The sequence below is a fragment of the Ranitomeya variabilis genome, chromosome 4 (genome assembly GCF_051348905.1).
Source record: "Ranitomeya variabilis isolate aRanVar5 chromosome 4, aRanVar5.hap1, whole genome shotgun sequence".
Lineage (NCBI taxonomy): Eukaryota > Metazoa > Chordata > Amphibia > Anura > Dendrobatidae > Ranitomeya > Ranitomeya variabilis.
Window position 1 is genome coordinate 462,477,951 of NC_135235.1, and position 25,602 is coordinate 462,503,552.

General features: G+C 44.9%; 1 protein-coding gene across 4 annotated transcripts; it reads left to right on the top strand.

Annotated features, from left to right (window-relative positions):
* Positions 1 to 1,198: 1,198 nt before the first annotated feature.
* Positions 1,199 to 23,910, top strand: ZSWIM1 (zinc finger SWIM-type containing 1). Of its 4 annotated transcripts, none has more exons than XM_077251684.1 (2): positions 1,199 to 1,805; positions 13,778 to 15,434. In XM_077251684.1, the coding sequence occupies exon 2, from the start codon at positions 13,823 to 13,825 to the stop codon at positions 15,236 to 15,238; it is 1,416 nt and encodes a 471-aa protein (XP_077107799.1). In that variant the 5' UTR covers positions 1,199 to 1,805; positions 13,778 to 13,822; the 3' UTR covers positions 15,239 to 15,434. The 4 variants fall into 4 exon arrangements, 3 of the variants coding, with proteins under 3 accessions (XP_077107799.1, XP_077107797.1, XP_077107796.1); XM_077251682.1 differs by having other exon boundaries at positions 1,227 to 1,690; XR_013213347.1 differs by lacking the exon at positions 13,778 to 15,434 and adding an exon at positions 23,367 to 23,910 and having other exon boundaries at positions 1,254 to 1,690.
* Positions 23,911 to 25,602: the final 1,692 nt, after the last annotated feature.

Consider the following 25,602-nt stretch of genomic DNA (forward strand, 5'->3'; position numbering starts at 1 on the left):
TCGGTGCAGATTACGGACCGATTTGTCTCTCGGCAGTGGAAATGTACCCTTAGGGCTTGTTTCCACATGCGAGAATCACGTCCGTGTCTCGCATGTAGAAACCAAGCTCTGGTGTCTGCACTCCGGAGCACAGCGTGCGGCCGCATAGGAACACATGGAGCCGCACAGCTCCGCTCCTGAGTGCTGGCGCCAGAGTTTGGTTTCTACATGCGAGACACGGACGTGATTCTCGCATGTGGAAACAAGCCCTAAGGCCGGGATCACACATACGCGAGATACGGCCGAGTCTCGCTGGTTAAAAGCAAGCTGTGGCACCTGCACTCCGGAGCGGAGCGTGCGGCTCCATGTATTGCTATGCAGCTGCACGCTCCGCTCCGGAGTGCAGGTGCCACAGCTTGCTTTTAACCAGCGAGACTCGGCCGTATCTCGCACCAGTGTGTCTCCGGCCTAAGGGTACATTTCCACTGGCGAGGAAAACGGACGAGTGCAATCCGATAAAAAATCGGATTGCACTCGGACCAATGTTATTCAATAGGTGTCTTTTCATTTGCGATTTTTTTCTCAGCCGAAATCGGACTGAGAAAAAAATCGCAGCCTGCTGCGATTTGCTGCGAGTCTCGGACGAGACTCGCCAATGCAAGTCAATGGGTGCGAGAAAAAAAACGGACGGAATACGGACCATCCGTATTCCGTCCGTTTTTTACGGATACATCACCATTCTGTGACCTAGAACACTGTGCATGGTCTTGTAAATGACTGTAGAAAAATAGTTGCAGAGAAATAAAACGGATTGCATACGGATGTCAAACGGATGGTGCGATTAAAAATCGCATTGAACTCGCATTACACTCGCATGACAATCGCATACGCTACATCCCTTTTTTCGGTCCAGATTACGGACCGATTTGTCTCTTGCCAGTGGAAATGTAGCCTAAGGCGCAGAGCCCCGCGTATATGGCAGAAGGCGCAGAGCCCCGTGTACACAGCTGACGGCACAGAGCGAGGTTCCCCTATAACAAACACCTAGCCGATCTTCTTACCAGAACATTCTCATGTACACTCCTACATCGGTACATACTGCGCTCTACATAACCCTCGTACAGCACAGATAGTGTACAGCACAGTTAGTACACAGCACAGCGCACTGAGCACACAGCAGCACATGAGCACAGCCTAGTGTGACTCCTCCCACACACGTGACTGATCACAGGGATGACATCAGGAAAGGTCCTTTGGCTCAGTCCATCCTGACCGGGAGGGGTGTTACAGTGTCCTGGGCTATGGAGATGTGTGCGCGCACTGTATTAAGCATGCACCCCACCCCCACAAGTCTTTCCACTCTTTAAAGACACCACACTCCGCCCCTTTTCATCTGCGACGTCTCATTGATGGCGCAGAAACGAGCACTGGTGATGGAGTCGGAGCGTCACAGCTTTGGGCTACGATACGATTAATGGCGCGCTGAGGCCACAGAACACGCCCACAACACGTGGGGGAAATGACGTCATACCGGGTAGGAGCCCATGCATTGGAGCTTCTGCCATGACTGCTCCCGGGCTGCCGCTGCTGTGATGCTGCGCGGTACCGGCCCGCTCCATCGCTCAGGCCTGGGCTTGGTGACCGCCGTCAGGTGCGCGCATATAGCACGTCATCACTGCAGACTGGAGGCAGCGGTGCTGGGAGCCAGCAGGTATGGCTGTCTAGTTCTCTACAATACTTGGCCCCCCCCTTTAACCCTTTCGAGCCAGAGCCTGTTTTCACCTTCCTGACCCGGCCAAATTCTCCAATTCTGTGCACTTTATGAGGTAATAACTGTGGGTCGCTTCAACGAATCCCACTGATTCTGAGATTTTCTATTTCATGCTAGTGGTAAAATATATATTTTTTCTTTTATATGTGAAACTATTTGGTGACAATTTTGCAATTTTTAAACTTTTCATGCCCTTAAATCAGAGACATATGTCACACAAAATAGTTAATAAATAACATTTCCCACATATCTACATCAGCACAATTTTTTTTTTTAAACATTTTTTTTTTTTTGTTAGGATGTTATAAGGGTTAAACGTTACCCAGCGATTTCTCATTTTTCCAACAAAGTTTACAAAACCATTTTTTTTTTCTTCTGAAGCTATGTGAAAGGAAAAAGATAAACATTTTAATTTTGCCCACAAAAAATGTTCATTTAGCCCCAAATTTTTTGTTTTCACAAAGGTAGCAGGAGAAAATTAACCATACAATCTCCTTAGCAATGCATGCCGATGCCCCGTACGTGGGGGAAAACTACTGTCTGGGCGCACGCCAGAAATACCCCATATGTGGCTGTACAGTACTGCTTAGCCACACAGCGAGACTCGGGAGGGACGGAGCGCTATTTGACACTAGGAGAACAAATTATGGTAGAAGAGTTTGCGGACTCCACATACAGAGCCCCTAAATGCTAGAAGAGCAGATTCACCCCTCAAGTGACCCCAATTTGGGAATTGTATATACTAAGAGAAAAAGGTAGGCCTTATAAACGGGAGTCACCACTAGTGGGTGCCTCTGTCCGCACCTCTTTCTCTTACAGGGCACACATGTCGTAGCTACCTGGCCTGACCCTGCATCACATAGGCACTCCGGGGACATGACAGTCTTTGGCTGTTTTCTATTCCAGGCGTTTTGTTGCATGCCAGATGTATATGGGTTAGTATACCCACCGGTATATTAGTTTATATTAGTTTGCACTAAACCTGTGATTTTGCCCTTTACGCCCCACACGGGTATTTATCTGCTCTGCATATTAATATGTCCCTTGTGGCATTGATGGTATTGTTTATTTATGGTGCTTTATAGGATTATCTTCTGAGACTGGCCAGGGTGCAATTATATATTTGTGCCATTCAGGTATTATTGTACTACTGACATGTGAATCATACCCTGCATAGGGAGGTGCGGTTTTTTGCCTTATTACAGGCTTTGTGTTAACATGGGGGTATTGTTTATCCCTCTGTTGTTTTAAATGCTTTTAGTGTGTTTTGTTTCCTGCATATATGTTTAATAAAGCTGTATTTATTTATTTTTACTAGTGGTGACTCCCGTTTATAAGGCCTACCTTTTTCTCTTAGTATATACATGGCTTTTTTCAGGCCTTGGTTAGAGTCCCAGTGACCGTGGTGCCCCCATTTGTTTATGTTTGGCAATTTGGGAATTGCACCCCTCTGGGAATTTAGCTACAGGTGCAGTAACTATTTGGACTCCATGGGTGTTTTCCAGAAAAAAAGCAGCAGTGGATTTTGCAGACTGAAAATTGCAAATCTTCCATGGTAGTACCCATACATTGTGCTTAGCTCATGTTTCTGGAGATACACACCCGTAAATTAGGTGCACTCTATGCTGAGCACTTCCATCAAAATCTCTGATTGAGGTGATTCAGATCAAAACCCCTGATGGATCCGTTCACTATAATGAGGCAGCAGAGTTACTCTGAACTCCGTCTGGCCTCTGTTCAGCGTTGTCCTTCTAAAAAAAATGCACAAAACTGTGGCCGACTGCACTTCTATGCACGCCTAAAATGATGGACACCGCCGGATCACAGATCAGACGACGTCCACAGTGCCTCCATCTGCCTCATTGTAGGGAATCTTACGCCAGAGGTTCCGTCTCATTCACGTATTTCAGAGATTTAGGGTAGAGTTCCACATTGCGGATTGCCGGTGCTTTGGACGGAGCTGAAAACTTGCTCTGCCCAAAGCGCCGCCCCCTTTTGAACGTGCTGTGATTCCGGATGTGTTCATTGCACACATCCGGAATCTCTGCACCCTACACATAGGGCCCTGTGATTTACCTAAACAGACATGCTGCGTTCTAAAAAGACGCGCCGCATGTCCGGAAACGCAGGGCCGGCGGATGCGTGTTCACACGCATAGTGGAGACTGGATTTCATAAAATCCCCTCCACTATGCTGTAACATCTGGATGCGGCGGTTGTACGCAGCATTCAATCCGCAGCTAATCCTGATGTAATCCGGCCCGTGGACGCATACCCTTACATGGAAACCCCGGTGTAAGTGCTCAGTGTAGAGTGCAGGATAAATGTGTGCCGAGCCTTACTGCGATCCTTGGGAGGCAGAATGAAAAAAAAACAAAAAAAAAAACCGCATGTGAAGAATTGATTCTATTTTTTCCGCTGTTCCTCGTGCGGTATAAGGCTGTGTGCACACGTTGCGGATTGGGGTGCAGAATTTTCCGCACAAAATCTGCATCTCCTGGCAGAAAACGCAGGTGCAGATTTGCCGCGGATTTTGTGCGGAATTGATGCGGATTTTCTGCGTTTTTTACCCCTGCGGATTTTTATAATGGAAGGGGTCAGAAACGCTGCAGATCCGCACAAAATAAGTAGCATGCTACTTCTTTTGATCCGCAGCGGTTTTCATGTGGATTTTTCCGCACCATTAGCACAGCCTTTTTTTTATTCTATTGATTTACATTGTAGTGTAAATCACTTTGTGGAACTTCAGCATTTCTGCGCGGAAAAATCCGCTGCTGATCCCCACTAATTCCGCATCGTGTTCACACAGCGTAAATGATTAGGCGACTTTAATCTTCGGGTCAGTGCAATTACAGCAATACCAGGTTTATGTAGATTGTTTGGCTGCTGTCACACACTAAAAGACGCTTTTTATACACAACAAAAAAGTTTTTGCATCCTCATATTTTGAGAGCTATAGTTTTTGTACATTTCTGCTGACAGTCATGTGAGGTCTTGTTTTTTGCGGGACGAGTTGACGTTTTTATTGGTACCATTTTTGGTCACATGACATTTTATTTTTTTTTAAATCATTTTCAATTCTGATTTTTGGGAGGCAGAATGAACAAAAACCAGCAACTGTGGAATTGTTTTTTTTTATTTTTTTTATGCCGTTACGCATGTGGTAAACTTGATCAGTCAGTTTTATTTTTCGGGTCAGTACAATTAGTGATACCAAATTTATATACCGTATTTTTCGGACTACAAGACACACTTTTTCCCCCCCAAAAAAGGGGGGAAAATGGGGGGTGCGTCTAATAGTCGCAATGCAGGCTTACCGTGGCGGCAGAGGTACGGTGGCAGAGGTGCGGCGGCAGACGTGCGGGGATGAGGAGGCGCAGTGAGCGGGGTCCCTTTCCCCGGTGAGGTGATGCAGCAGCCCGGTAAGCAGCAGAGCCGGGTGAATCCTGTTGTTAGCGATGGTGGCGGCCATCTTCCGGAGGCCGCGCGTGCGCAGATGGAGCGCTCTGCTTCCCGGGGCTTCAGGAAAATGGCCGCGGGATGCCGCGCGTGCGCAGATGGGGATCGCGGCGGCTATTTTCCTGAAGTTCGTGGCTTCAGGAAAATGGCCGCCGCGATCTCCATTTGCGCACGCGCGGCATCCCGCGGCCATTTTCCTGAAGCCCCGAGAAGCAGAGCGCTTCATCTGCGCACCCGCGGCCTCGGGAAGATGGCCGCCACCACCGCTAACAACAGTATTCACCCGGCTCTGCTGCTTACCGGGCTGCTGCATCACCTCACCGGGGAAAGGGACCCCTCTGACGCCATACCTCTCACTGCACCTCCTCATCCCAGCACCTCCTCATCCCAGCACCTCCTCATCCCAGCACCTCCTCATCCCAGCACCTCCTCATCCCAGCACCTCTGCCGGTAACCACTGCTGCAACCCTCCCATGGACACCAGGCCGTGGCGTTGCCCACCTAAGCAGGAAGGGACCCTGCTCAGGTGCACGCCGTACCGCATCACCCCACCTCTGCCGACACCATGCCTCCTGTGACCCTGCTCTGCCACCGCCAGCCCTCAGGTAAGATACTGTAAATTCGGACAATAAGACGGACCCCCATCTTATAAAAAATCTTTTTTTCTGCAATTTTCACCCCAAATTTGGGGTGCGCCTTATGGTCCGGTGCGTCTTATAGTCCGAAAAATACGGTAGTTTTTTTTTTTTTTTTTAATGTTTTGACACTTTTTAAACCCTTCACTACATACGCTGTACTAGTACTAAGCATGTTGTGTCCCCCTCCCCTTTGTTGTGGGCTGACTTGTGCCTGGAATATCCGCGGGTTGAATCGCGTTCCACTCGCGACTATTAACCCTTTGAATGTTGATGTAAATCTCTTGATAGCGGTATTTAATGTGCGTTTCCGGACATGTGACCCCATCACATGATCACGGGTCACCGGTGGGTTGGCATGACAACCAGAGGTCTCTTGGAGACCTCTATGGTTGTGACTGCCGGCTTGCTGTGGGTGCAGCCCAGTGGTCGGCGCTCATAGCAAGTGAGTAAGTCTGCTATATAGAGGCGGTCTAATCATCACCTCTATGTAGCAGAGCCGATAGGATTATGGCAACTTCTAGTCTTCCATGGAGACTATTGAAGCATGCCAAAAGTAAAAAAAAAAAAAAAATTCAAATCGCCCCCCTTTTGCCCTTTTCAAATAAAACGATAAAAAAAATCAAACATACACATATTTGGTATCATCGTGTTCATAATCACCCGATCTATCAATATAAGAAAAGGATTAACCTGATCGCTAAATGGCATAGTGAGAAAAAAAGTAAAAACGCCAGAATTACATTTTTTTGGGTTGCCACGACATTGCATTAAAATGCAGAAACAGGATCTTTTGATCGCCCACCTGCACCAAAATGGTATCATTAAAAACAGCTCGGCGCGCAAAAAAAAAGCCCTCACCCAACTTGAGATAACGAAAGCTGGAGACGCTACAGGTATCAAAGAATGGCCCATTTTTATTTTTTTTTTAACAAGTTTTAGTTTCCCCCCCTTAAATAAAAAAAAAAAAAAAAATCTAGACCTGTTTGGTTTCTATGAACTCGTAATGACCTGGAGAATCCTATTGGCAGGTCAGTTTTAGCATTTAGTGAACCTAGTAAAAAATCCAAACAAAAAACAAGTGTGGGATTGCACTTTTTTGCAATTTCACAGCACTTGGAATTTTTTTTCCCATTTTCTAGTACACGACACGGTAAAACCAATGGTGGTGTTCAAAAGTACAACCCGTCCCATAAAAAAAACAAGCCTTCACATGGCCATATTAACAGAAAAATAAAAAAGTTATGGCTCTGGGAAGAAGGGGAGCGAAAAACGCAAAACCGAAAAAGAGCTCCTTCATGAAGGGGTTAAAAACTGTTATTGAAGAAATAATTATTTTTGCATCGCTTTATTTTGAGAGCTATAACTTTGTATTTCTCCACTGATGGAGCTGTATTGTTTTTTTTACGGGGCAAGATGTTTTCAGCTACCGTAAATACTCGAGTTTAAGCCGACCCCCCCCCCCCCCCCCTAATTTTGCCACAAAAAACTGGGAAAACTTAATTGACTCGAATATAAGCCTAGGGTAGAAAATGCAGCAGCTACTGGTAAATGTCAAAAATAAAAATAGATACCAATAAAAGTAAAATTAATTGAGACATCAATTGGTTAAGTGTTTTTGAATATCCATATTGAATCAGGAGCCCCATATAATGCTCCATACAGTTCATGATGGGCCCCATAAGATGCTCCATACAAAATACGCCCCATATAATGCTCCATATTAAAATATGCCCCATATAATGCTGCACAAAAGTTAATAATGGCCCCATAAGATGCTCCATAGAAACATTTGCCCCATACAATGCTGCATAAAGGTTGATGGCCCCATAAGATGCTCCATACATTATGGCCCCATAAGATGCTCCACACATTATGGCCCCATAAGATGCTCCACACATTATGGCCCCATGAGATGCTCCATACATTATGGCCCCATGAGATGCTCCATACATTATGGCCCCATGAGATGCTCCATACATTATGGCCCCATGAGATGCCCCATACATTGTGGCCCCATACATTGTGGCCCCATAAGATGCTCCACACATTTGCCCCATTTGCTTTTGCTGCGATTAAAATAATAAAAAAAAAAATCACATACTCACTCGCCTCTCTTCGCTCAGGCCCCCGGCACTTGTGATAGTCACCTTCCACGTTCCACTGCTGCGTGCTGCTCTGTCTTCCATCCTCCGCACTGACTGTTCAGGCAGAGGGCGGCACGCACTCTAATCGCGTCATCACGCCCTCTGACCTGAACAGTCACAGCCAGAGGACGGAAGACAGAGCAGCGCGCAGCGGTGGAACGAGGAAGGTGACTATCGCGCAATGCTCACCTCCCCCGATATACTCACCTGCTCCCGGCGCGGTCCCTGGCAGCGTCTTACTGTCAGATGGTCTCCGGGAGCCCGCGGCATCTTCCTGTGTTCAGCGGTCACGTACCGCTCATTACAGTAATGAATATGCGTGCATAGTCATTACTTTAATGAGCGGTACCACGTGACCGCTGAACACAGGAAGAGCTGCCCGGAGACCATGGGACATGCAGGGAAAGCGCCAGGAGCAGGTGAGAATGTCACCGCGCCGCTCCTCCTCACCCGCCGACCCCCCTGCCGACAATGACTCGAGTATAAGCCGAGAGGGTCACTTTCAGCCCAAAAAAGTGGGCTGAAAATCTCGACTTATACTCGAGTATATACGGTATATCAATTTTATTTCCATTGGAATTTTTCAATGCGTTTTATTCCACTTTTTGTTCGGCGGTATGATTAAAAAGCATAGTGTTTTGCTACTTTTTTTGCGGTGTTCATTGAAAGGGTTAACTAATGTGACAGTTTTAGAGATTGGCTGGGTCAAACAGTCTTGCTGTAGTCTGACCCCCGAGGCAATCATGTGACCTCCGGCTGCCATGATGACCCTCAACCCTTGGTTCTCCGGTGATCAGGTTTGGTGTGGCCGAGAGGTAAGAGAAGGAGTCCTCTCCCAATCTTCTAAATGCTGCCATCGCTATTGATGGTGACATCTAGAAGATAACAAAGGGTTAGCAAGCGTTGGAGTCCAGCAAGTGCCGCCGTTCATCTACAGTTGACGGTCAGGAAGCTGTTAATATGGGATGAATTCATGTCTGACAGGTCCTAAAACATTTCTGAATAGTGGGAAAAATCTATCCACAAAAATTAAAGGGCTTGTCCAGCCTCATTTGCTGTCCTGATTTGGCAGACTGCAGACAACCCTTTTAATTACACTACTAATTTTATGGAGCTATTTTACATTGGTGCTTTTTGGGGTATTTTTCTTTGGCTTTATTTTGATAGGCTTCTTAGGCGGGAAAACAGTCATAAAACGCAACATGTGAATATACCCTGCAGTATGTGATGTTGCAGATTTTCTGCACCGATTAGGTTACTTGTGTTTTTCTTTGTGTTTTTGAATCTGGTTATTTACATGTGTTTTTGTCGCCTTTTTGTGTCTATAAGATTAATATTAGGAAAAAACTTTTTTTTACAGTGAGGGGGATCAATGAGTGAAGTAGGCTGCCACGAGAGGTAGTGAGTTCTCCTTCAGTGGAAGGCTTCAAACAGAGAGTGGATAGACATCTGTCTGAGACGATTTAGAGAATCCTGCAGTCACATGATTATACTTGCCTTTTCTGCCCTGCTATGGGCATTGGCTGGATTGTTCTTCTTCAGAGGCACTGGTGAGTCACTGCTACTGAATATTGCGTGACTTGCCTGTTCAGAAGAACAGTGAAGACACTGCCTATAGAAGGGCTGAAATGGCAAGTATAATTGCGCTAGTGCAGGGCGCAGGTGTGGGATTCCTGCATGAGAGGGTGGTTGTGCGCAAATTAACACCAGAGGCAGAGTTTTCTTCCAGCCACCACACGCCCCAAAGTCTGGAAAAACTAGTTAGCATAAAGGATTAAAAGTCTATTTCTCAGCAACAAGACAGCAGCTATGAGGCATACAGGTAGGACTGTTTTAACATTTCTTTTACCTGTATGCCCATTGTAATAGCTTAAAAGTGTCCCAGGGGGTGATAGATTCCCTTTACAGTTATGACTAATCTGAACAAAATAGTTGGATTCATGTATGACAGCGGGTAAGTTGGATTGGTCAGGTATTATTTATCTTTAGGCCACGTTCACACGTTTCGTATTTGAGTTTTTTTACCTCAGTATTTGTCAGCCAAAACTAGCAGTGGGTGAGAAATACAGAAGTGGTGGACATGTTTCTATTGCACCTCTGACTGTTCCACTCCTGGTTTTGGCTTACAGATACTTAGGTAAAAATCTCACCAAATACGCAACACGTGAATGTGGCCCAAGGGTTCAGTTAGACGGAAGTAAAAATTGGACCAAGATCAGAACGCAGTATATGGACCCGCCACGGCTCTCCAGTCCTCAGTGTGACAGCTGTATAGAAATATATGAAACTTGTCACCCTCGGATAGGGAAAGCAGCTGGTCAGTGTGTATTACGTTTCGATCTCACAGCAGTCTGACACTGCCCTAACACTATCAGTAACCAAATTATGCTTGGAGTAAGGAGAAACATGGATTACGTTAGAAAAAAAAAGGTAAATTACTGTATATACTCGAGTATAAGCTGAGATTTTCAGCCCATTTTTTTTTTTTTAGGCTGAAAGTTCCTTTCTCGGCTTGTACTCGAGTCATTTTCCCAGGGGGTCGGAGGGGGAGCGGCAGCTGACACATCATACTCGCCTGCTCCCGGCACGTCTCTGCATGTCCCTGCTTCTCCAGCGCCCGCAGCTCTTCTTGTGTTCAGCGGTCACGTTGTACCGCTCATTAAAGTAATGAATATGGACGCGACTCCACTCCCATAGTTGCGGAGTGCATATTCATTACTTTAGTGAGCGGTCCCATGTGACTGCTGAACACAGAAACCAGCTGCTGGCGTCGGAGACCATCGCATCGGAGAAGCAGGGACTGCGCCGGGAGGGTGAGTATGCGATATTCACCTGTCCCCATTCCACCGCCGTGCGCTGCTCCATCTTCCGCGTCCTCTGACTGTGACGTTCAGGTCAGAGGGCACGATGACGTGTTTAGTGTTCATGCCGCCCTCTGCCTGAACAGTCACTGCAGAGAGACGAAAGACAGAGTGGCGCGCGGCGGTGGAACGGGGACAGGTGAATATCGCAAGTGCCCGTGTCCCCGCCTGCTCGGGACAAGAGGTGAGTATGTCATTTTTTTTAATAGCAGCAGCATATGGGGCAAATGTTTCTATGGAGCATCTTATGGGGCCATAATCAACCTTTATGCAGCATTATATGGGGCATATTTTTGTATGAAGCATCTTATAAGACCCATCATAAACTTTATAGAGCATTATATGGGGCATATTTTATTATGGAGCATCTTATGGGGCCCATCATGAACTTTATGGAGCATTATATGGGGCTCCTGATTCAATATGGATATTCAAAAACACTTAACCTACTGATGTCTCAATTACTTTTATTGCTATCTATTTTTATTTTTGAAATTTACCAGTAGCTGCTGCATTTCCCACCCTAAGCTTATACTTGAGTCATTACGTTTTCCCAGTTTTTTTATGGCAAAATTAGGGGTCTCGGCTTATACTCTGGTCGGCTGATACTCGGTTATGCACGGTACATTAAAAAAGCATACTAGCATCCATGCTTGTGCCATGATACCAAGACATTATGGTGTACATTTGGGAAACTGATAGATGTGTTTTTGCTGTATTTTTGCACTCATTGCTTTCTGTGGGTCTGTGTCCCTTGGGTGCACAACAGTCTCCTCCAATATTTGTAAGCACCACAGCCACTTTACTCAAATAAAATATTTTTTTTATTTACAATGCCATTACTGCTGCTTTAGGACATTATACTCTCTACTCTCCTTTATTCAATATGAGATTTATTGTGTAAGGGGGATTGTCCACATATATATCCATATGAATTGGTTTAGGTTTTTCACTATGCAATAATCAGTGTTTTAAAGGGCTAAAGCATTGTTTCTCCTGGTAAATCGTATCTGTCCCCCCCCGCTGATTGTGATCCTGATTACTAGGACAATAAATGGCTCGTGTATAGATTTAAAGGGAACCTGTCACCCCCAAAATCGAAGATGAGATAAGCCCCCGATGTATCCAGAAAGATGAGAAAAAGAGGTTAGATTACCCAGGGGCGGTCCCGATGGGCATCATGGTCTGGTCCGGGGCCTCCCATCTTCTTACGATGACGTCCTCTTCTAGTCTTCACGCTGTGGCTCCTGCGCATGCGTACTTTGTCTGCCCTGTTTAGGGCAGCGTAAAGTACTGCAGTGCGCAGGCGCTGGGCCTCTCTGACCTTTCCCGGCACCTGCGCACTGCAGTACTTTGTTCTGCCCTCAACAGGGCAGACAAAGTACGAATGCGCCGGAGCCGCAGCGTGAAGACAAGAAGAGGACGTAATCCTATGATGATAGGAGGCCCCGGACCGTGACGCCCATCGGATCGGACCGCCCAGGTGAGTATAATCTAACCTCTTTTTCTCATCTTTCAGGATACATCGGGGGCTTATCTACAGCATTACAGAATGCTGTAGATAAGCCCCTGATGCTGGTGGGCTTACCTCATCTTTGATTTTGGGGGTGACAGGTTCCCTTTAATAACGGGAAGGTGTTGCGAGAATGGGGAAACTCAAGTTTCTTTTTCATTATTGGAAATGCATACATAAAGACCAACTGGTTCTAGGTCCTTGTTGTTTAGGGCAGTAGGCAATCCCTAATGACATCGCATGCCACATGATGTCATCATAGATTAAAGTAATCATCTGTGAATGGGCCTTCAAGGGGTTGTTCAGCCTTAGGCCATGTTCACACTTTGCGATTTTGCCGCTGCGGGTCCGCTGCAGTTTCTATTGCGTTTACAGTTACATGTAAACCTATGGAAACCGCAAACTGCTGTGCACATGCTGCGGGAAAAACCGCGCAGAAACGCAGCGGTTTACATTCCGCAGCATGTCACTTCTTTGTGCAGAATCGCTGCGATTCTGCACCCATAGGAATGCATTGAACCGCTTACTTCCCGCATAGGGCTATGCCCATGTTCTGGGAAGTAAGCGGATAATGTGCGGGTGGTACCCGGGGTGGAGGAGAGGAGACTCTCCTCCAGGCCCTGGGAACCATATTTGTGTGTAAAAAAAAAAAAATTAAAATAAAAAATCATGTTATACTCACCTCTCAGCGCTGCACGTGGCCGGCCGGTCAGAGTTGCTGTGCGAACAGGACCTACGGTGACGTCGCGGTCACATGACCGTGACGTCACGAAGGGTCCTTCTCGCACATCATCTTTGGAACCAGACCGCCGGGTGCAGCGCCGAGGAGATCGGGACGTCAGAGGGAGAGTATATAAACTTTTTTTTTATTTTAACATTACTATTGATGCTGCATATGCAGCATCAATAGTATAGGCGGAAACCCGCAGCGGAAACCGCGGAACAAACCGCGATAAATCTGCAGGGATAACCGCAGCGGTTTTGCCCTGCAGATTTATCAAATCCGCTGCGGGAGAACCCGCAGAGGTCACCCGCAAAGTGTGCACATAGCCTTAAGGGTACTAGTCTGCAGTCACTCCTTACACTGCACACTGAGGATTCTCTGGCGTTGGGAGCGGGCGGTCATTTTACTGCATGTGTGCAAACCACATACTTGCAATCATATAACTGTCCGATCCCAGCGCTGGTACCAGAGAATCCGCACAGCGCTCATCATTAGAAAATTCACAAGTCTGCAGTCAGTGATTGCAGACTTGTACCCTAGGGCAGGACAACCCCTTTAATTAACTGCTATAGTCATGCGATATGACATTGCATACTGCTGTATGCAGTAACGGGTACAGTCCAGAAGATAATTCTAGTACATTTTGGTTTCTTTTTGACCTCTTAAGCATTTTTTTTTTTTCCTTCTAGTACATTCAAGGACTAGAAGCCGGAGCTTATTGTGGTGCTGCAAAAATGAATCCTGAATTTTTGCAAAAGCTTCTGAGTGAAGACCCCAAAGCAAAAGTTGTCTGTCAAGTCAGTAAAACATTCAGTTTAGACTATGTCAGTCTGCAGACCAGCACGATGGACGAAGTATTCAGCAAATTCCCTGAAGTTCTACTGGTGATCCGCTGCCACAATGCTGACCAAAGAGCGCTCTACACTTTGTTGGCAGATGGGCCTCGTGTTGGTGCCCCATATGAAATGACAAGAATGGTCCATGTAGCAGTACCAGCTGATGAGACCTCAATGGGACTTGCACGAATGTTTCACATTTTTAAAGAACTAAACCCCCATTGGACTTCAATTCAAGTATTTTTGGTGGATCCCGATTTCACAGATGTTAATGCTATCCATGAGGCATTTCCATCAGCCGAAGTGGTTCTTTCCGCTTCCCATGTCTACACTTACATTCAGCAACGTATCCGTGAGCTTGTTTTGCCACACAAGGCGGAGAACATCCTACTGAATGCTCTGAAGAATACAATGTGTTCAGCCACAGACAGAAATTTAAAGGGTATGTACAAGATTCTGCAAAAGTTCGCAACTCCCAGTACGTTCACACAGATAAAAGCTGACTGGCTTCTAATAGATAGGATCTGGGCTCTGCACCGCTGGAGAAGCTGGAAAGATTGTTTGCAGTATGTTGAAATGATGGAAGCATTGAGCCACGGGTTGAGTGCAGTCTTCAAAATATCACCTTGTTTGATAAAGACTATGAATAGTTTTGTTCTATTTTGGATGCAGGCTGCAGAGAAAAGCAAGCCGGAGGCACGAGACTGCAGTCCAGAAGAATTGGCAATATTAAAATGCAAAAGTGAGATATGTGAAGGGTCATTTGAGGAACCCAAGATGGAGGCTGAAGCTGTAGCTTCCATGTCTGAATCACTAAACAACATTTGTAACCCTGCAGCCTTCAGACTCTCTGAGCATGAACTTGAAGTTGCCGAGAAATCAATAGAACTTGTAGGTGCCAGCGAAGATCAAGTGTGTGTTCAGATTCTTGAGAAGCCAAATGAAATTAGTGGTGATATATGTAAGACCTGTACCTGCAGCTTTTACCAATGCACAAAGCTTCCCTGCCGCCACATCCTGGCAGTGCTCAATGCCAGTAAGAAGACTTTACAGTCAGATATGCTTCACACAGCCTGGCAGAGGCAAGCTGATGATGGACCCACACCAATGCTCCCTGTAACACCAGAAACCCTGGAAATCATGGAGGCCCAAGGGAGAAAAGTGTCTGAAAAACACCTACTTGCTAAAACCATGACGAGCCAGATAACGACGCTATTGGCAGAATGTAGTGATGAGGTATTTCAGCACCGCTATAATACTCTAAGAGAACTGGCAGATACATGGATCGGGCCCTACGAAGAAGTCAAGCTTTAGAATGGAGCCTAGGAATTACACTAAGACTCCAGCGTACTCCTGCCATACGTTTGCAATTAACGATTACAACATTTGCTGCAGTAACTGATTGCATCCTTAGTGCTGTGTGTAAATGGGCAAATTGACCTGTTGCAAATTATTTCTTTAAGGCCGGGTTCACATGAGCATATTAAAATATTGTCCTTGTTTTCTCCTATGTAATTTGTATGCATGGTTTTTTTTGTTTGTTTTTTTTCCATTTTACAGCAGTTGTTACAAGACCATTTACAGGTTCTGATAAAGAATTTCAATGTATTTGTTAAAAAAAAGTTCCATATGGGACCTTTTTTATGCACACTCATAGATTTGAATGGATGAGATTGACCATGCATAAGAAAGAGACTTGTGCGAGGCGAGCTGTGATTTATTTATTTTTTTCACGTGCAGTTTCGGTCACTGATAAAAAAGAATCCATCTCCTCATTGAATAACATTAGTCCAAATGCTGTCTGTCTTTCACAGGCAGCAGTGTGATCAGGTTCAAAGCCCTTGTTCTTCAGCAATGCCGTCAGCGATAACTGTCAACCTTCAAGAATGCACAACTCCTCTGCAAGCAGGAAGTTGGAAGGCAATAGCGCAGATTCTAGGAACTTGAGACAACCCCTTTAAATGGGTACCTTGAGTCCATTCACTTCCACAGCATGTGCGGAGCCGGGGCCAAGGACACCAGGACGAGCGCGTGTCAGGTATTGTCCACCTGTCCGATGCATTAGAACAGGGCAGCTGCGTATCCCTGGCAAGCAAAGGTAGTTGAAAGATGTAGGTACAGTTCACATAGCAAGTTCTATAACGTACTAACAGTTCTCTTGGGTCAGGTGCCCTATCCTCCAATAACCATACCAATCCAGGTCCTAGCAGCTTGGCTCCCACTCCCATGTGTGGCAAAGGACAGTGAAGGAGCAATGTTTGCTGGAGGGACAATTAACTGTGTGAGGTAGTGACTGGTGGTACTTGTGAGGGTCACTGTATGTAAAAGCCGGGACATGTCAGCTGTTTTGAACAGCCGACATGTGCCCGCAGTAGGCGTGGGCGGAATAGCGATCTGCTCGCTCCTATTAACTAGATAAATGCCTCTGACAGCAGCATTTAACTTGCGCTTCTGGCCATCAGGCCGGAAATGTGTGCATCGCTGACCCATGTTACGTGATCGGGGGTCAGCGATGTGTCGGCATGACAACCAGAGGTCTCCTGAAGACTCCTGTGGTTGTTGATACCAGATTGCTGTGAGCGCCACCCTGTGGTCGGCGCTCATAGCAGTGCTGTAATTCAGCTACATAGGAGCGATCTGAGCATTGCTCCTATGTAGCAGAGCCGATCAGGCTATGCCAGCTCCTAGCCTCCCATGGAGGCTATTGAAGCATGGCAAAAGAAAAAAAATGTTTTAAAAAATATTTAAAAAAATATATATAAAAGTTCAAATCACCCCCCCCTTTCGCCCCATTCAAAATAAATCAATAAAAAAAAATCAAACATAGACATATTTGGTATTGCCGTGTTCAGAATCGCCCAATCTATCAATAAAAAAAAGATTAACCTGATTGCTAAATGGCGAAGCTAGAAAAAAATTCTAAACGCCAGAATTACGTTTTTTGGTCGCTGCGACATTGCATTAACCCCTTAAGCCCTGAGGGTGGTTTGCACGTTTGACCGGGCCAATTTTTACAATTCTGACCACTGTCCCTTTATAAGGTTATAACTCTGGAACGCTTTAATGGATCTTAGCGATTCTGACATTGTTTTCTCGAGACATATTGTACTTCATGATAGTGGTAAAATTTCTTCGATATAACTTGCCTTTGTTTGTGAAAAAAATGGAAATTTGGTCAAAAAAGTAGAAAATTTCGCAATTTTCCAACTTGAGTTTTTATGCCCTTAAATCACAGAGATATGTCACGCAAAATACTTAATAAGTAACATTTCCCACATGTCTACTTTACTTCAGCACAATTTTGGAACCAACATTTTTTTTTGTTAGGGAGTTATAAGGGTTAAAAGTTGACCAGAAATTTCTCATTTTTACAACACCATTTTTTTTTTAGGGACCACATCTTATTAGAAGTCATTTTGAGGGGTCTATATGATAGAAAATACCCAAGTGTGACACCATTCTAAAAACTGCACCCCTCAAGGTGCTCAAAACCACATTCAAGAAGTTTATTAACCCTTCAGGTGTTTCACAGGAATTTTTGGAATGTTTAAATAAAAATGAACATTTAACTTTTTTTCACATAAAATTTATTTCAGCTCCAATTTGTTTTATTTTCCCAAGGGTAAGAGAAGAAATTAACCACAAAAGTTGTTGTGCAATTTGTCCTGAGTACAACGATACCCCATATGTGGGGGTAAACCACTGTTTGGGCGCATAGCAGAGCTCGGAAGGGAAGGAGCGCAATTTTACTTTTCAATGCAAAATTGACTGGAATTAAGATGGGACGCCATGTTGCGTTTGGAGAGCCCCTGATATGCCTAAACATTAAAAACCCCCACAAGTGACACCATTTTGGAAAGTAGACCCCCTAAGTAACTTATCTAGATGTGTTTTGAGAGCTTTGAACCCCCAAGTGTTTCACTACAGTTTATAACGCAGAGCCGTGAAAATAAAAATTCTTTTTTTTTTCTCACAAAAATGATTTTTTAGCCCCCAGTTTTGTATTTTCACAAGGGTAACAGGATAAATTGGACCCCAAAAGTTGTTGTCCAATTTGTCCTGAGTACGCTGATACCCCATTTGTGGGGGGGAACCACTGTTTGGGTGCATGGCAGAGCTCGGAAGGGAAGGAGCGCCATTTGGAATGCAGACTTAGATAGATCGGTCTGCAGGCGTCATGTTGCATTTGCAGAGCCCCTGATGTACCCAAACAGAAAAATGATTTTTAGCCCCCCAAATTTTTATTTTCTCAAGGATAATAAGAGAACTTGGACCCCAAAAGTTGTTGTCCAATTTGTCCCGAGTACGCTGATACCCCATATGTTGGGGTAAACCCCTGTTTGGGCGCACGGGAGAGCTCGGAAGGGAAGGGGCACTGTTTTACTTTTTAAACGCAGAATTGGCTGGAATTGAGATCGGACGCCATGTCGCGTTTGGAGAGCCCTGATGTGCCTGAACAGTGGAAACTCCCCAATTCTACCTGAAACCCTAATCCAAACACAACCCTAATCCCAACGGTAACCCTAACCACACCCTTAACCCTGACACACCCCTAACTCTAATCCCAACCGTAAATGTAATCCAAACCCTAACTTTAGCCCCAACCCTAATGGGAAAATGGAAATAAATACATTTTTTTTAATTTTATTATTTTTCCCTTACTAAGGGGGTGATGAAGGGGGGTTTGATTTACTTTTATAGCGTTTTTTTATATCGGATTTTTATGATTGGCAGCTGTCACACACTAAAAGATGCTTTTTTATAGCAAAAAAGTTTTTGCGTCTCCACATTTTGAGAGCTTTATTTTTTCCATATTTTAGTCCAAAAGTCATGCGAGGTCTTGTTTTTTGCGGGACGAGTTGACGTTTTTATTGGTAAAATTTTCGGACACGTGACAGTTTTTGATCACTTTTTATTCCGATTTTTGTGAGGCACAATGACCAAAAACCAGCTATTCATGAATTTCTTTTGGGGGAGGCGTTTATAACGTTCCACGTTTGGTAAAATTGTTAAAGCAATTTTATTCGTCGGGTCAGTACGATTACAGCGATACCTCATTTATATCATTTTTTATGTTTTGGCGCTTTTATACGATAAAAGCTATTTTATAGAAAAAATTATTATTTTGGCATCGCTTTATTCTGAGGACTATAACTTTTTTATTTTTTTGCTTATGATGCTGCATGGCGGCTCGTTTTTTGCGGGACAAGATGAAGTTTTCAGCGGTACCATGGTTATTAATATCCGTCTTTTTGATCGCGTGTTATTCCACTTTTTGTTCGGCGGTATAATAATAAAGCGTTGTTTTTTGGCTCGTGTTTTTTTTTTTTTTTTTTCCTTACGATGTCCACTGAAGGGGTTAACTAGTGGGACAGTTTTATAGGTTGGGTCGTTACGGACGCGGTGATACTAAATGTGTACTTTTATTGTTTGTTTTTTTTATTATTTAGATAAAGAAATGTATTTATGGGAATAATATATATTTTTTATTTATTTAGGAATTTTATTTTTTTATTTTTTATTTTTTTTACACATGTGGAATTTTTTTTTTTTTTTTTTTTTTTTTTTTACTTTGTCCCAGGGGGGGACATCACAGATCGCTGATCTGAGAGTTTGCACAGATCGGCGATCTGACTTACAGTGCTGCAGGCTTACCAGAGCCTGGTCTGCACCCGGAAGTACTCCCTGCAGGACCCAGATGCAGCCCCGCGGCCATTTTGGATCCGGGGCCTGCAGGGATAGGAGGTAAGAGACCCTCGGAGCAACGCGATCACATCGCGCTGCTCCGGGAGTCTCAGGGAAGCACGCAGGGAGCCCCCTCCCTACGCGATGCTTCCCTATACCGCCTGAACACTGCGATCATGTTTGATCGCAGTGTGCCGGGGGTTAATGTGCCGGGGGCGGTCCGTGACCGCTCCTGGCACTTAGTGCCGGATGTCAGCTGCGATAATCAGCTGACACCTGGCCGCGATCGGCCATGCTGCCGATCGCGCTGGACGTACTATCCTGTCACTGGGAATTAAGTCCCAGGTCACCTTGACGGGATAGTACGTCCAATGGGATTAAGGGGTTAAAATGCAATAACGGGCAATCAAAGCAACGTATCTGCACTGAAATGGTATCACTAAAAACGTCAGCTCGACACACAAAAAATAAGCCTTCACCCAACCCGAGATCACGAAAAATTGAGACGCTACGGGTATCTGAAAATTGCGCGTTTTTTTTTCTTACCACTTAGGCTGCTGTCACACTAGCAGTATTTGGTCAGTATTTTACATCTGTATTTATCACCCACTCCTGGTTTTGGCTGACAAATACTGATGTAAAATACTGACCAAATACTGCTAGTGTGACGGCAGCCTTAAAGCCCCGTCTCACTTATCGATTTACCAACGATCACGACCAGCGATACTACCTGGCCGTGATCGTTGGTAAGTCGCTGTGTGGTCGCTGGGGAGCTGTCACACAGACCGCTCTCCCCAGCGACCAACGATCAGGGGAACGACTTCGGCATCGTTGAAACTGTCTTCAACGATGCCGAAGTCCCCCTGCAGCACCCGGGTAACCAGGGTAAACATCGGGTTACTAAGCGCAGGGCCGCGCTTAGTAACCCGATGTTTACCCTGGTTACCAAAAAAAACAAACAGTACATACTCGCCTTTCGGTGTCCAGGTCCCTTGCCGTCTGCTTCCTGCTCTGACTGAGCCGCCGTACAGCGAGAGCAGAGCGCAGCGGTGACGTCACTGCTGTGCTCTCACTTCTCACTGTACGGCCGGCAGTCAGTGAGAGCAGGAAGCAGACGGCAAGGGACCTGACGGACATCAGAAGGCGAGTATGTATTGTTTGTTTTTTTTTACATTTACGCTGGTAACCAGGGTAAACATCGGGTTACTAAGCGCGGCCCTGCGCTTAGTAACCCGATGTTTACCCTGGTTACCAGTGAAGACATCGCTGGATCGGTGTCACACACACCGATTCAGCAATGTCAGCGGGGCCTCAACGACCAAAAAAAGGTCCAGGCCATTCCGACACGACCAGCGATCTCGCAGCAGGGGCCTGATCGCTGGTACGTGTCACACATAGCGAGATCGCTATGGAGGTCGCTGTTGCGTCACAAAACTTGTGACTCAGCAGCGATCTCGCTAGCGATCTCGCTATGTGAGACGGGGAACTTAGATAAAAAATAAGCTAGACATGTTAGGTGTCTATGAACTTGTAATGACCTGGAGAATCATAATGGCAGTTTTGGCATTTAGTGAACCTAGCAAAAAAGCCAAACAAAAAACAAGCGTGGGATTGCACTTTTTTTTTGCAATTTCACCGCACTTGGAATTTTTTCCCGTTTTCTAGTACACGACATGCTAAAACCAATGATATCGTTCAAAACCACAACTCGTCCTGCAAAAAATAAGCCCTCACATGGCCATATTGACGGAAAAATAAAGTTATGGCTCTGGGAAGAAGGGGGGCAAAAAAACAAACGCAAGACCAAAAAAAGCTGGAGTCATTAAGGGGTTAAAGAGACGTTTTGCTTTGAACTTTCCTGGGTCATTGCCTCATCACTGCACAGAGTGCTACCGCTGCACCACAACTGCTTGTTTTATTGGAGAAACCAGTCTCCTTCCTTGTCACATACTGACACCAGGACTGGCTTAGCTATTGAAATAAGCAATCGGCTGCCTACACTGCTTTGGTCATATGACAAGACATACTGTCCTGTGTCCAGCACGGCACTGGAAGCCAAGCTGGTGGCACATGGGATAGAGCAGCTACTGGCAGATTAGGGCACTTGGTCTAATAGAATTCTACTGGGAAGTTATGTAGCTCACAGTTTACAGTGACATCAATATTTTTTCCTTAAACTCTTTATAGCTCTGGATAATATGAAGGTTCTAATACAGCCATGTGCAGTAAGCATAACTATGGTAACTACAACATAACAAAGTTCACTTTGTAGTGCTAAAGTATGTGAATATGAAATATGAATAGCATTGCTGCTCTAGATAATAAGAAAAAATTGGAGATACATGCGTGCCCAGCAGCAAACGACAAGGCGATCTCCGGTTTGCTGGGAACCTACATGTCTAGTGTCAATACCTCTCTTAGGCTAAAGCCTAAGCTAATTTCTGGGTAGGTAGGATCCTGCTGCCATTAAACCTGCCACCTCCTGGAGGGTGGAGTGCTCGGTCAGCGAGCCAATATACAAATAACAAAAGACTGGCTGGCACTTAAAAATCAGAAAACTGGTGTGTACAGGTGCAACAGTGTGTACAGAATGCAATTTTATTTATATCTAGAGATGGTTACTCTTAGTTCACACCCGTACACACCAGTTTTCTGATTTGGAAGTGCCAATCGCTTTTATTTTTATAACTAAAACATTGTCCTCTATCCAGGTAGCAGTGACCATTACCACATATTTCCCTTCCATTATAGTATGGTGTATCCATGCCCTCCCCAGTAAACCCTTAGTTGGCTGTCCTTCCACAACAAGCAGAGCTGACAGCAGACTTTGACACTTTTTGCTATTGGCACACTGGTAATGTATGTATGCTATCATCGCTGTGAATCTAAAATGAAAATACAGGCAAAGAAATGTATTTGAGTCAGCCATGTTGTGAATCTGTGGGGGTGTATTGCTCCCCCCCCTGGTGTTAAGTCTATGATTGCTTCTTGTCTACTCTGAACTGAGATTTGGATTATTTTCCAAAAACTCTTGTGCTGCCTGGATCATATCCTCTTGTCTGACTCCAGGAACAGTAATGGTGGGTATACCTGCAATCGTCATGGCCAGAGCCAGCATACAGATATTGGGCGATGGTGGAAGTTCCGGTCTTCGTTGATCCCCATGCTCGGTGCTTGGTATGTTGTGAAACATATTATTCTCATAATTTCTTGCAACTGGCTGACTTTGTACCATGTAGGAGCTTCCTTGATTAGATATCTCTGGTTCCATGGGGGACTGTGGCAACATTATGTGGATCTGATTTCCGAGCTTGCTTGGAGTAGCTGTGAAATAGGCCGAACACAAGTAAAGTTTTTGGCTAGTGAAGTTCTGAACCTTCCTGGAATATATTAGAACACCACAGAATGTAGATTGTTGCTTCTACATAGAATGCTTTGTTTCCGTGGTAACAGACAAGGGGTTCTGTTTTACTTTTAATAAAGTTAATTGAAACAAACATAGATGTTGGCAGTCAGCAATACACACTCTGTAGCAATTTGCTCCTCAGAGTAGGGACCTGATGCTGTAAAATTGTTTTTTGACAATACAATGCAGATTAGGGATGAGCCATAGGTATATGGTCGGTATATAATCCAACCTGGTGTGGGTAAAGCTAATTCGAGGAACGTGGACCACATCAAAGCTTCGTGGGAACATTTTTACAAATTGGTGAACGAGGACTGTCTCTTGTGTTTATTTCTATTTAATGTTTTTCAGGTATCCATTTCTGGACTACATCGGATTCAATGGATTACTGCAGACCTGCATGGATGTTTTTTGACATAGTTGACCGATGCACAGTGACACCATCTGCAGCAAGTTGATGCTGCAGCTCTCTGGAGATGGTCTGAGGATTGTCCTTGACTGATCTCACCATTCTTCTTCTCTGCCTTTCTGATGTTTTTCTTGGCCTGCCACTTCTGGCCTTAACAAGAACTGTACCTGTGTTCTTCCATTTCCTTACTATGTTCCTCACAGTGGAAATTGACAGGTTAAATCTCTGAGACAGCTTTTTGTATCCTTCCCCTGAACAACTATGTTGAATAATCTTTGTTTTCAGATCATTTGACAGTTGTTTTGAGGAGCCCATGATGCCACTCTTCATAGGAAATTCAAACAAGAGAACAACTTGCAAGTGGCCACTTTAAGTAGCTTTTCTCATGATTGCATACACCTAGCTATGAAGTTCAAAACTCAATGAGGTTACAAAACCAAAAAAAGTGCTTTAGTAAGTCAGTAAAAAGCAGGTAGGAGTATTTAAAACAAGAAAATGATAAGGGTGCCCATACTTATGCACCTTTCAAATTTTGTTTGAATGCAGATTGCACATTTTCTGTTAGTACAATAAACCTCATTTCAAGGCAGAAACATTACTGTGTCCAACAGTTATTAGATGTATGAAACTGAAATAGCTGTTGCAAAATAAACCATTTTTATAAAACATTAAGCTTAAGATTAATAGGGGTGCCCAAACTTTTTCATATGAGAATATAGAAAAAGGGTGCACCCTAGCTGTATACCAAATATTGGGAGGGGTGCAGTGCCTAGTCCAATGATATATGGCTACAACAAAGAAAGAAGATTGGACTAAAACAGGCCCGCACAACCACATAATATAGAAAAATATAAAACGTTTATTGAACACCACAACAGACAACATAAAAACATTTAAAATGCAACAATTATGTGCACAACACCCCTATTCAAATATAACTGCAAAATTGAATATATATATGTAACACTAATGTGCTAAATGGAACTAGTTATTATGTATATAACAACACATATATACCAGCATTGTTTGCCAAAATCCGAACGGACCCACAGAGTGAACCCAACGATGATAATATAAGTCCAAGACAATATATAATTGGTCCCTTTGCTGTAACAAGGAAAAGAAAAGAGAAATAACTCTGATGTGAATATCCTGTATAGGGCTCACCAAATGGTGTCCAAATGAAAAGAAGTTCAAAATGGCAAGAAAAAGCTCCTAAATATACAAGAGTCCGGCATCACGCCATAGATACTCAACTAGAACAGGAGCAAGCTGGAGCCACAGAAGTATATGGCTGCACGCGTCATATAAGTCCATATACCGAAGATAATCAGCATGGAATGCAGATGGGGTGTGAGGAACTGGCCCCACGCGTATCGCTGCCGCAGCAGCTTCGTCAGGGGAAGTAGGTTGTGTGATGAACTGCCCACGTTATATGTGAAGCATAATTACCTTAACCCCTTCCCGACATTTGACGTACTATCCCGTCGAGGTGGGGTGGGCCCGTATGACCGCCGACGGGATAGTACGTCATAGCCGATCGGCCGCGCTCACGGGGGGAGCGCGGCCGATCGCGGCCGGGTGTCGGCTGCATATCGCAGCTGACATCCGGCACTATGTGCCAGGAGCGGTCACGGACCGCCCCCGGCACATTAACCCCCGGCACACCGCGATCAAACATGATCGCGATGTGCCGGCGATGCAGGGAAGCATCGCGCAGGGAGAGGGCTCCCTGCGGGCTTCCCTGAGCCCCCCGCAGCAACGCGATGTGATCGCGTTGCTGCGAGGGTCTTACCTCCCTCCCTGCCTGCTCCAGACCCGGATCCAAGATGGCCGCGGATCCGGGTCCTGCAGGGAGGGAGGTGGCTTCACAGACGCCTGCTCAGAGCAGGCACTGTGAAGCAGCCTGCACTTCAATCAGATCGGTGATCTGTCAGAGTGCTATGCAAACTGACAGATCACCGATCTGTATTGTCCCCCCCTGGGGCAAAGTAAAAAAGTAAAAAAAAAAATTTCCAAATATGTAAAAAAAAATAAAAAAAAATATTCCAAAATAATGAAAAAAAAAAAAAAATATTATTCCCATAAATACATTTCTTTATCTAAATTAAAAAAAAAAAAACAATAAAAGTACACATATTTAGTATCGCCACGTCCGTAACGACCCAACCTATAAAA